This window comes from Scyliorhinus torazame, chromosome 20 (genome assembly GCF_047496885.1).
Source record: "Scyliorhinus torazame isolate Kashiwa2021f chromosome 20, sScyTor2.1, whole genome shotgun sequence".
NCBI classification, from domain to species: Eukaryota; Metazoa; Chordata; class Chondrichthyes; order Carcharhiniformes; family Scyliorhinidae; genus Scyliorhinus; species Scyliorhinus torazame.
This window is the reverse complement of record NC_092726.1, coordinates 25,906,499-25,919,131: the sequence shown is the minus strand read 5'-3', so window position 1 is coordinate 25,919,131 and position 12,633 is coordinate 25,906,499. Positions and strand designations below refer to the sequence as shown.

Genomic DNA, 12,633 nt, shown 5'->3' with positions numbered 1-12,633 from the left:
TCCAGGCTGAATATTTGCCATCCACCACCACTCTCTGACTTCTATCGGTTAGCCAGTTCGTTATCCAACTGGCCAAATTTCCCACTATCCCATGCCTCCTTACTTTCTGCATAAGCCTACCATGGGGAACTTTATCAAATGCCTTACTAAAATCCATGTACACTACATCCACTGCTTTACCTTCATCCACATGCTTGGTCACCTCCTCAAAGAATTCAATAAGATTTGTAAGGCAAGACCTACCCCTCACAAATCCGTGCTGACTATCCCTAATCAAGCAGTGTCTTTCCAGATGCTCAGAAATCCTATCCTCCAGTACCCTTTCCATTACTTTGCCTACCACCGAAGTAAGACTAACTGGCCTGTAATTCCCAGGGTTATCCCTAGTCCCTTTTTTGAACAGGGGCACGACATTCGCCACTCTCCAATCCCCTGGTACCACCCCTGTTGACAGTGAGGACGAAAAGATCATTGCCAACGGCTCTGCAATTTCATCTCTTGCTTCCCATAGAATCCTTGGATATATCCCGTCAGGCCCGGGGGACTTGTCTATCCTCAAGTTTTTCAAAATGCCCAACACATCTTCCTTCCTAACAAGTATTTCCTCGAGCTTACCAGTCTGTTTCACACTGTCCTCTCCAACAATATCGCCCCTCTCATTTGTAAATACAGAAGAAAAGTACTCGTTCAAGACCTCTCCTATCTCTTCAGACTCCATACACAATCTCCCGCTACTGTCCTTGATCGGACCTACCCTCGCTCTAGTCATTCTCATATTTCTCACATATGTGTAAAAGGCCTTGGGGTTTTCCCAGATCCTAGGCCTTTTACACATATGTGAGGAGTTTTGTTGAACAAACTGTCGGACCCAGTTTGTATATATATATATATAAAGGAATCAAACAACTTCAGATGATCAGCTCTACCCCACCTCGACCCCTTTGTTTTCATCCCCTTTTATTTTAACTGTCTTTTACCATCTCTTTCTTTCTTGTCTTTCTTTATATGTATATATTTCCCTCCTCTCTCATTCCCCCTTTCCTTACCCTTTCTCCCCTTTGCTTCCCGCTTCCCCTCCCCCACATCTACATCTGTCACAGTTTACCCTCTGATAGTTTCTCTGCTGTTTGGCCTTTCACATCTTTTGTTCTCTCTGGTGCCATTAGCACTCGTTCCCCAGTGGCCATTAGCACCCCCGTTTCCCAGGGTTTCTGTGGCTATGATTCATCTTTCATTCCCTCACCCCGCAGTATTAATATCTCCCACTTTCTGTGCCTTTTAGCTTTGACAAAGGGTCATCCGGACTCGAAACGTTCGCTCTTTTCTCTCCCTCCAGATGCTGCCAGACCTGCTGAGATTTTCCAGCATTTTCTCTTTGGTTTTCTCTCTCTCTCTCGTTACCTCTCTCTCTCTCCCTACCTCTCTCTATCTATCTCTCCCCTTCCCTCTCTCTCTCCCTACCTCTCTCTATCTCTCCCCCTCCCTCTCTCTCTCTCTCTCCCTCTCTCTCTCTACCTCTCTATCTATCTCTCCCCCTCCCTCTCTCTCCCTTTCCCTCTCTCTACCGCTCTCTATCTATCTCTCCCCCTCCCTCTCTCTCTCTTTCTCCCTCCCTCTGTCTCTCTCCCTCTCTCTCTCTCTACCTCTCTATCTATCTCTCCCCCCTCTCTCTGTTTCTCTCCCCCTCTCTCTCTCTATCTCTCCCCCTCCCGCTCTCTCTCCCCCTCTCTCCCCCTCCCTCTCTCTCTTCCCCTCTCTCTACCTCTCTATCTATCTCTCTCCCTCCCTATCTCTCTCTCGCTCTCTCTCTACCTCTCCATCTATCTCTCCCCTTCCCTCTCTCTCTCTCCCCCTCCCTCTCTCGCTCTCTCTACTCTCTCTATCTCTCCCCTCCCTCTCTCTCTCTCTCTCTACCTCTCTATCTATCTCTCTCCCTCCCTCTCTCTCTCTCTACATCTCTATCTATCTCTCCCCCTCCCTCCCTCCCTCTCTCTCTCTCTCTCCCCCCCTCCCTCTCTATCACTCTCTCTATCTATCTCTCCCCCTCCCTCTCTCGCTCTCTCTATCGCTCCCCCTCCCTCTCTCTCTCTCTCTCTCCCTCTCTCTACCTCTCTCTCTATCTCTCCCCCTCTCTCTCCCCCTCCCTCTCTCTCTCTCCCTCTCTATCCCTCTCTCTGTCTATCTCTCCCCCCCCTCTCTCCATCTCTCCCCCTCTCTCTCCCCCTCCCTCTCTCTCTCTCCCTCTCTCTATCTATCTCTCCCCCTCCCTCTCTCGCTCTCTCTATCTCTCCCCCTCCCTCTCCCTCTCTCTCTATCTAGCTCTCTCCCCCTCCCCCTCTCTCTCTCCCTCTCCCTCTCTCTCTCTATCTAGCTCTCTCCCTCTCTCTCCCCCTCCCTCTCTCTCTCTCCCTCTCTCTATCTATCTCTCCCCCTCCCTCTCTCGCTCTCTCTATCTCTCCCCCTCCCTCTCCCTCTCTCTCTATCTAGCTCTCTCCCCCTCCCCCTCTCTCTCTCCCTCTCCCTCTCTCTCTATCTAGCTCTCTCCCTCTCTCTCCCCCTCCCTCTCTCTCTCTCCCTCTCCCTCTCTCTCTCTGTCTGTGGGTGCAGTGATAGTTACGAGGCTTCCTCAATCAAACAGACAGTAAATTCCTCAGAGAGTCTGTTTAAGGTTGGGACTGCAGTCACTGCCAGCTATTTTATTTGATCAGGACTGAGCTGAGATAAAAAAGCGGATGCATTTATGACACATCTGTCCATCTTCTTTTGCACTCTCGCACCCATTGGTAGCAAGTTGTACTACCGTTCACCACCTCAGGGTGTCTCAGAGAGCGTGGCAGCGAGTGATGCTGTCCTTAAAGTCCGTCTGCCATTGTGTTGGCCACCGCTGAGCATATCCCACAGGTGGAGGGGGGGGTGAGTGACGGCGTTGTCTGTTTTTTACTGACCTGCAAAGGTTTGGGAAAGTCAACCTTTGTGGACAAGGCGTGCCTTGGAAGTATTGGGAATTGAGGAGGGTAGAGATAGACATCAAGGGGAGTGAAATGGGCGGGCAAGAGGCAGATGCTGTTTAACGCGGAGAAGTGTGAAGTGAGGCATTTGGGGAAAAAAACAATGTGGAGAGACAAGATAAAATACAGGGAATAATTCCGAAGGGGATTTAAGAGCAGAGAGACCTGGATGCATATGTTGCAAGGATCGTCTTGTCTATTCCTTTATTTCCTCTTTCTTTTAGTTTTGCCGTTTCATTTTTGATCCATGGTTGATTTATGGACATGTGTCTTTCTGGGAGCTTGTTCCTTTAATTCAAATAGAAGGAAGCCAGTGCTCTGTGCCTTTAATGCAAGCAGAGCAGAGAGATCAGCGATGACTCGGTTGGACTCATTTGGCTGGAGGCCCGATGCATTGGCCTAAAAGGCGGTGCTCTGCCCCGTAACAGGTGGTGATTCGATCCGTTCTCACTGAAATGGTTCAGAGACGTAAAGAACTTTCACTTTCTCTTCGGCAGTGGAGGGAGAAACCCCCTCTGTTTTCCCCCACTGTGTTTTCTCCAGGAATGACCAGCGAATTCTCACCAAAAGGTCACAGTGGGAACCAACTCTCTCTCTGCAGAACAGGCTGATGTGAAGCCAGGGGCCTCTCCTGGAAAAGCTGTGAGTAAGATATTGCTAACTGCCAGGAAGGTCATTACAGGCTGTAAACCAGAGACTTTAATCCACACTCATACTGTGAAGTAAGTGCACCAAAGAACTCATCATCTGAAGCAAGGACTCTTTCCTTTTGACCTTAATCCCTATTATTTTACCCCTTTCCAACCCTCGGTGTTTGTCTGTCCGGCGTGTGGGTAGAGGGTGGGGCAGTTAAAGGGGGAGTCAGGTATATTAGTAATCATAGTAATCCCTACAGTGCAGAAGAAGGTCATTCGGCCCAGCGAGTCTGTACCGACCCTTGGAAAGAGCACCCTACTTAAGCCCAAGTCCCCGCCCTATCCCCGTAACCCCACCTAACGTTTTGGACACTAAGGGACAATTTTAGCAGGGCCAACCCACCTAACCTGCTCATCTTTGGACTGTGGGAGGAAACCGGAGCACCCGGAGGAAACCCACGCAGACACGGAGAGAAGGTGCAGACTCAACACAGACAGTCACCCAAGGCGGGAATTGAACCCGGGTCCCTTGAGCTGTGAGGCAGCAGTGCTAGCCACTGTGCCTACAAGATTATGAGGGGCATGGATAGAGTGGATGGGCAGGCACTCTTTCCCAGGGTGGAGGGGTCACTCACCAGGGGGCATAGGTTTAAGGTCCGTGGGGCAAAGTTTAGAGGAGATGTGCGAGGCAGGTTTTTTACGCAGAGGGTGGTGAGTGCCTGGAACACGTTGCCTTGGGAGGCTGTGGAAACAGATACATTAACGGTGATCAAAAGGCATCTTGACAAACACATGGATAGGACGGGTATAGAGGGAGACGGCACAAGGAAGTGCTGAGGGTTTGGGCCAAGGGTGGGATCAGGACCGGTACAGGCTTGGAGGGCCGAAGGGCCTGGTCCTGTGCTGTATTGTTCTTTGTCCTCGACAGGGTAGAAAGGAAATACCTGTTTCCCTTAGATAAACTACCAGTGGACATAGATTTAAGGTGATTAAGTAGGATAAGAGGGGGCACGAAGGTGGTGAGGGTTTGGAATTCATGCCTAAGTTGATGGTTGAGGATGAAATTCTCAACTCATTTGAAAGATATCTGGATCCGTTTCGGAAGAGCTAGAACCTGCAAGGGTATGGACCAGGTCCTGGAAATTGGGATTAGAGAGGGGCCGTTTGAGCGCTTGGTTTACAATCTGCGTCAACTCCGCCCACTCGCAGTTTTTAAACCTAAAAGGATTTATTCGGTCACAGGTAGGTTCAAACGTTAACAGAGAAGAGCGAGTTATAGAGGTGTCGGGAGGGGATTCCAAAGCTTGGGGGGGTCCCCGGACAGCTGAAGGTATGGACCCTAATGGTGGAGCGATTAAAATGGAGGTAGGGGGGGGAGAGGGTTGTTCGAGAGGCCAGGCCGAAACTAGGCCCGACCCTCTCCCTGACCGTCAACGACATCTCAGCTCTGAAGAGGGAACAGAAATTGAGGGCAAAGTGAAACAGGGAAGAGTCAGCTTGAAGCTTGGTGGCCCGGAGTTGCCCGCTGCGGCCTACCCGAGAGGCTTCGAGCCAAGTTTGACTTGCGCTGCTTCTAATCCACGCTTCACGTCGGGAGAGCCCAGGAGGTGGCCAATGCTGATGTGACGGGATCCTCAAAGTACTGACCAACACCGACAACACACACACACGCAAAGACAAAAATCACTTTGGAAATCAAGAGCGTGGTTTTGAATTTACTTGAACTCTTTAAAAAGCCACACAGCAGAGTATGTACATGATCACAGGTAGTTGTAGAAAACATGCCAAAATGGTAGAAAAACTCATCGTATTGTACAAATCATCAAACGTTTAGAAGGAGCCCCTTCACGCGGTCTTCTGATCAACCTTCCAATCGGGCACTATATGGGGCAGCTAAATAGATCGGCCTGCCAACCGGGCCCTAATGGAGACTAACCGTCAGCGCGAAAGGGCAAAAATGCTCTAACAAGCCACTATGGTGGCTGATATTTTGTCACTAGCTTGTCCTGTGAAACCACCTAACTATACAATATTCTGATTAAGGGTCTTGGGGGCACCCTGACGCCCTATCAGTGGGCATCCGACAAAATTAAAACACCTCAAATCCTGGCCCATAGCACCAAGGTGTCGGAATTTGGGTTATTCCATTGTGTTAACAGGGAGGATAGGAATGGGAGGCCCATCCGGAATGTTCCACCATTCAAACAGTCTGTGGTTGATTTCTATCTTAAACTCCATCTTGGTTCCAATTCTCAATTGGGCCAGAGGAGAAAGTTCTAGATTTGCACGAGCCTTTTTGTGAGGAAGTAGGCCCAAATGCCCCGGCTCTGATCTTAAGGTTGGGAAGTGGCCTTGGAAGCCTCAGGATGAAGCCTAGTACCTGTTTTCCCCCCCCAATAATCACCCTACCCATAATGCATCACAAGGCCAAGGCACTATGGCAACCATGTCCCCTCCCCAGATACAAACGGAAGAATGGCGAAATTGCGGCTCTACAGAACTGGAGTACCGCTGAAAGGAATTAGGCCTTTTTTTGTCAAAGTTTTTCATCTCGCACGCACCAGGGCATCTCGCGAGAACACCAAATGAAATTGTCGCCACCCCCCCCCCCCCCCTTCCCCCCCACCCCAGCCACCCACGCCAACTTCATTCTGCAAGGCACCCTCTACCTCAGGATCCTGATCTTTGTGAGGGGCATTGTGGGCCATTTGCAGACTGGCTGGGTAGTGGGGGAGGGGGAGGTGGGCATCCGGCCGCGTACAGCACAGATGGCGGGAAGTGCGATAGTACAAGAGCGGGAATTCCGACGGAGGAAGGAATGGTCAAAGTCAACCGTTTCGGGGTGATGATTTTTTTGGGGGTCAGAGGTGAGGAGCGGCGACGCGTGTGAGAGTTTCGAAGCGAGGACAGAGGCGGCGGGAGCGGTGAGGAGAGAGGGAAGGTGGGGCAGGAGGAGGGGAGCATTCGGAAATCGGAGGTGCCAACGGTTGGCGAGGAAATGCCCGAAAACGCGGGAGAGGCCAACATGAAGGAAAGGGTGCGCGAGTTATGGGCAAGGGTGAGTGCTCCTGGAATCTTTACTGGAAACCTGGGCGGAGGGTGGCGTAGCGGGAATGTCACTGGCCTAGTTATCCAGAGGCCTAGAGAACGTGGGTTCAAATCCCATCAGGAGTTTAAATTCAATGAATAAATCTGGGATTAAAAGTCTAACGATGACCATCGATTGTCGTAAAAACCCATTCGCTTCACGAACGTCCTTTAGGGAAGGAAATCTGCCGTCCTTGCCCGGTCTGGCCTACACGTGCGGGAAAATTGAAATAGGTGCGGCATCATCCGAGACAGAAACAAAATGTTGGCTGGATTATCACTTGATTTCCATTGGCGCCCAGAGCTGAACTGACTTGTTATTGGCGGCAGGCCCTGTTTGGCCTTTGTGGGCGCTGTCGTGAGGGGTGGCTCCTTAGCAACACCTCGTCATGGCCAAGACGATAAGGAGTCAACGGCTGCAGGTGGGCCCAAGTGCGACCTCAGTCAGTCAACACAGATGCTGTCCAACAGGCTGGACTGCTCCGTCGCAGGCTGGAGTGCAGGTGAGTGCGTCACGCTTGGCGCCCTCTAAGCGGTAATCACTGACAGCGAACCGGAAGCTCGATAAATTTACAGGCCGCATTCCTTATACTGAGCTTCTCATTACTCTACACTGCCTGGAGAGCGAAGGGTTAAAAAGGGATTCATCGAGAGATGCTTGGTGGTGGGGGGAATCAGCCCTGGCTTCCTGAATTACGCTGTCCATTGACCTCACGGTACAGCTCAAGGGGCTCAGGGATGGGGCAGGTAAAGAATGTGTGAGGGCGATCCCGCAATAGTTGCCTCTCGAACGTCTTGAGGCTTGGGTTCCAGCTGGGCAAATGTTGATCGTTTCCGAGTCGCCGATTATTGCTTCTGTTGCTGAGGTGAGCAATGTCACATCGCCTCAGTTGTCACCTGGAGAGAGAAGATTCGACACCTGTAAGGGATCTGAGCACAAGTCAGGAGTGTGATGGAATACTCCCCACTTGCCTGGATGAGTGCGGCTCCCAACAACACTCAAGAAGCTCGACACCATCCAGGACAAAGCAGCCCCGCTTGATCGGCACCCCATCCACAAACGTTCACTCCCTCCCCCACCGACGCACAGTGGCAGCCGTGTGTACCGTCTACAAGATGCACTGCAGCAACTCACCAAGGCTCCTTCGGCAACATTCCAAACCCACAACCTCTACCATCTAGAAGGACAAGGGCAGCAGATACCTGGGAACCCCACCACCTGGAGGTTCCCCTCCAAGTCACTCACCACCCCGACTTGGAAATATATCGGCCGTTCCTTCGCTGTCGCTGGGGCAAAATCCTGGAACTCCCTCTCTAACAGCACTGTGGGTGTACCTACGCCACACGGGCTGCAGCAGCTCAAGAAGGCGGCTCACCCACCACCTTCTGGAGGGGCAATTCGGGATAGGCAACAAATACTGGGCCCGGCCAGCGAAGCCCACATCCCGTGAAGGAATAAAACAATTCTGACGGGTGTTTGCCAGGGTAGAGACACTGAGAGATTGTCTCCATTGGACGGGAAATCTGGAAGACGGGGGAGGGGGGTCATAGCCTCGGGATAAGGGGGCCGACCATTTAGGATTGGGGTGAGGAGAATTTTCGTCACTCAAAGGGCGGTGGAATTCTGTACCCCAGGGAGTGGGTGCGACATCGTTGAATGCATTCCAGGCTGGGATTGAAGGATTTGGGATCTCTCCGGGAATTACGGGATATTGGGACCGGGCATGTAAATGGAGTTGAAGCCAAAGATCGTACAGAATGTTGGCGCAGGATCGAGGGGCTGAATGGCCTTCTCCAATCTCTCATGCCCACAATCGGCCAACTAAAGTTAATTCGTCCCCCCCCAGGACAAGTCAGAACCTTTTTGAACTTACTCAACAGCAACACGCCAGTTGTCCGTGTATGCTGAGATTCCTTCCCAATAAATCTTCAAATATTTCACAGGCATGCTGAAGGGAACTTCCCATGATGCAGTGCAGAGGTGCCATGAGTCCATCCAATTCTCCATCCATTCATGGCGGGAATTGTCCCGAGCTCGGCAGGGAAGTCCCCAGGGATTGTGGCTGAAGTCCTTGAACAAGGTCCGAAAGGACTTAGAGCCAATTCTTTTTTTAAATCTGAATTTAGATCACCCAATTATTTTTTTTCCAATTAAGGGGCAATTTAGCGTGGCCAATCCACCTACCCTGCACTTCTTTTTGGGGTTGTGGGGGTGAGACCCACGCAGACACGAGGAGAATGTGCAAACTCCACACGGACAGTGACCCGGGGCCGGGATCGAACCTGGGACCTCGGCGCCGTGAGGCAGCAGTGCTAACCGCCACACCACCATTCCGTCCGACTTGGCGGCGATTGTACGTGAGGCTTTCCGCAGCTGGGAGTAGGATGGGGGTGAAATAATTCCGTCCGCAATCCTATGCTGCGCGCCGTCCTGTCCTCCGGAGCGAAGCATGTGCCTGAGGAAGGAGTGCAAAATAAGGTAAGCCAGAGAGATGATGGGATTGTTCGAGGAGGGAGAGATCGGATTGGGTCCGTGTGGAATGAGAGGCAATCTCAATGGAACATACTCATGTGGGCAGCACGGTAGCACAAGTGGCTAGCACGGCAGCTTCACAGCGCCAGGGTCCCAGGTTCGATTCCCCGCTGGGTCACTGCCTGTGCGGAGTCTGCACGTTCTCCCCGTGTCTGCGTGGGTTTACTCCGGGTGCTCCGGTTTCCTCCCACAGTCCAGGTTAGGTGGATTGGCCATGATAAATTGCCCTCAGTGACCAAAAAGGCTGGGAGGGGTTATTGGGTTACGGGAATAGGGTGGAGGTGAGGGCTTAAGTGGGTCGGTGCCGGGCTCGATGGGCCGAATGGCCTCCTTCTGCGCTGTATGTTCAGGGGCTTGACAGGGCAGTCAGACGCAGAGAAAACGTTTACCCAGGCTGGAAAATCGGGGGTGCACGGGGTGGGGGCGCTCACGGACTGTTGTCTCAGAGTAGGAGGGCGGCCATTTTGAATCCCGGCGAGGACACATTTCCTCAGTCAGAAAGTGGCCAATCTTTGGAATTTGCGGTCCCAGGGAGGCAACCCAAGTAATTGCCAAATTTCAACGTTAAAGCTTGCTGACATAAGGTTACGAGGGTGGTGGGGAATTCGGCAAGAAAAACGCAAGTGGGACGAGATACAACGGTGGTGGTTTGAGCAATTGGGCGAAGAAATAAAAAATATATCGAAGGCAGGGGGGCAGATGGATTGCCAGTCTGACGATTGGTCGACTGAGGAATACCCAGAATCTCGGCATAGGCACCTACCGTTATTGTTCAATCTGTGAGCTGGAAATACAGGAACACGGGCTGGAGAGAGGGAAGAGGCAGAGAGAGAGAGAGAGAGAAACAAGAGAGTTTAGAGTTCCTTACGGCAGTACAATGTAAACGAACAGTGTCGGCCATGGTCTAGTGGCTGGCCTCGTTCCCACATTTGCTGTTTGTGAGTTCGCACATGGCGCAAATAGGCAGCCATGTTTTTCAGAAGGAATGCGAGGAGATGCACTTCAATGAAAAAAACTAGCAATTAGTTTTCTGGCTAATTAACTCGGCCGCCAACCCAAAGAACACACGGACCAGGTAACGTTGTCCCTGAATGGGCGAGATGTCCGATGATTGTGGATGGGCATGTGTCTGATTCACCCTGTTCTGTACCCGTCCTGGGAGTGTTTGATGGGGACAGTGTAGAGGGAGCTTTACTCTGTATCTAACCCCGTGCTGTACCTGTCCTGGGAGTGTTTGATGGGGACAGTGTAGAGGGAGCTTTACTCTGTATCTAACCCCGTGCTGTACCTGTCCTGGGAGTGTTTGATGGGGACAGTGTAGAGGGAGCTTTACTCTGTATCTAACCCCGTGTTGTACCTGTCCTGGGAGTGTTTGATGGGGACAGTGTAGAGGGAGCTTTACTCTGTATCTAACCCCGTGCTGTACCTGTCCTGGGAATGTTTGATGGGGACAGTGTAGAGGGAGCTTTACTCTGTATCTAACCCCGTGCTGTACCTGTCCTGGGAGTGTTTGATGGGGACAGTGTAGAGGGAGCTTTACTCTGTGTCTAACCCCGTACTGTACCTGTCCTGGGATTGTTTGATGGGACAGTGTAGAGGGAGCTTTACTCTGTATCTAACCCCGTGCTGTACCTGTCCTGGGAGTGTTTGATGGGGACAGTGTAGAGGGAGCTTTACTCTGTATCTAACCCTGTGCTGTACCTGTCCTGGGAGTGTTTGATGGGGACAGTGTAGAGGGAGCTTTACTCTGTATCTAACCCCGTGCTGTACCTGTCCTGGGAGTGTTTGATGGGGACAGTGTAGAGGGAGCTTTACTCTGTATCTAACCCTGTGCTGTACCTGTCCTGGGAGTGTTTGATGGGGACAGTATAGAGGGAAGCTTTACTCTGTATCTAACCCCGTGCTGTACCTGTCCTGGGAGTGTTTGATGGGGACAGTATAGAGGGAGCTTTACTCTGTATCTAACACGGTGCTGTACCTGTCCTGGGAGTGTTTGATGGGGACAGTGTAGAGGGAGCTTTACTCTGTATCTAACCCCGTGCTGTACCTGTCCTGGGCGTGTTTGATGGGGACAGTGCAGAGGGAGCTTTACTCTGTGTCTAACCCCGTACTGTACCTGCCCTGGGATTGTTTGATGGGACAGTGTAGAGGGAGCTTTACTCTGTATCTAACCCCGTGCTGTACCTGTCCTGGGAGTGTTTGATGGGGACAGTGTAGAGGGAGCTTTACTCTGTATCTAACCCTGTGCTGTACCTGTCCTGGGAGTGTTTGATGGGGACAGTGTAGAGGGAGCTTTACTCTGTATCTAACCCCGTGCTGTACCTGTCCTGGGAGTGTTTGATGGGGACAGTGTAGAGGGAGCTTTACTCTGTATCTAACCCTGTGCTGTACCTGTCCTGGGAGTGTTTGATGGGGACAGTGTAGAGGGAGCTTTACTCTGTATCTAACCCCGTGCTGTACCTGTCCTGGGAGTGTTTGATGGAGACAGTGTCGAGGGAGCTTTACTCTGTATCTAACCCCGTGCTGTACCTGTCCTGGGAGTGTTTGATGGGGACAGTGTAGAGGGAGCTTTACTCTGTATCTAACCCCGTGCTGTACCTGTCCTGGGAGTGTTTGATGGGGACAGTGTAGAGGGAGCTTTACTCTGTATCTAACCCTGTGCTGTACCTGTCCTGGGAGTGTTTGATGGGGACAGTGTAGAGGGAGCTTTACTCTGTATCTAACTCCGTGCTGTACCTGTCCTGGGAGTGTTTGATGGGGACAGTGTAGAGGGAGCTTTACTCTGTATCTAACCCCGTGCTGTACCTGTCCTGGGAGTGTTTGATGGGGACAGTGTAGAGGGAGCTTTACTCTGTGTCTAACCCCGTGCTGTACCTGTCCTGGGAGTGTTTGATGGGGACAGTGTAGAGGGAGCTTTACTCTGTATCTAACCCCGTGCTGTACCTGTCCTGGGAGTGTTTGATGGGGACAGTGTGGAGGGAGATTTACTCTGTATCTAACTCTGTGCTGTACCTGTCCTGGGAGTGTTTAATGGAGACAGTGTAGAGGGAGCTTTACTCTGTATCTAACCCCGTGCTGTGCCTGTCCTGGGAGTGTTTGATGGGGACAGTGTAGAGGGAGCTTTACTCTGTATCTAACCCCGTGCTGTACCTGTCCTGGGAGTGTTTGATGGGGACAGTGTAGAGGGAGCTTTACTCTGTATCTCACCCCGTGCTGTACCTGTCCTGGGAGTGTTTGATGGGGACAGTGTAGAGGGAGCTTTACTCTGTATCTCACCCCGTGCTGTACCTGTCCTGGGAGTGTTTGATGGGGACAGTGTGGAGGGAGATTTACTCTGTATCTAACTCTGTGCTGTACCTGTCCTGGAGTG

At 51.6% G+C, this 12,633-nt stretch overlaps 1 protein-coding gene across 2 annotated transcripts in view; it reads right to left on the bottom strand.

The window, feature by feature from the left end:
* Positions 1-5,338: 5,338 nt before the first annotated feature.
* The window catches only part of LOC140396998 (inositol polyphosphate-5-phosphatase A-like), a 46,683-nt gene continuing 39,388 nt past the window's right edge, over positions 5,339-12,633 (bottom strand). The window contains exons 15-16 of one of the 2 annotated variants that reach the window (XM_072486020.1): positions 10,027-10,068; positions 5,339-7,627 (exon numbers count right to left, since the gene is read on the bottom strand). In XM_072486020.1, the coding sequence (XP_072342121.1) occupies positions 10,036-10,068 (33 nt within the window). In that variant the 3' untranslated portion in view covers positions 5,339-7,627; positions 10,027-10,035. The other variant, XM_072486021.1, reaches the window with a different exon arrangement.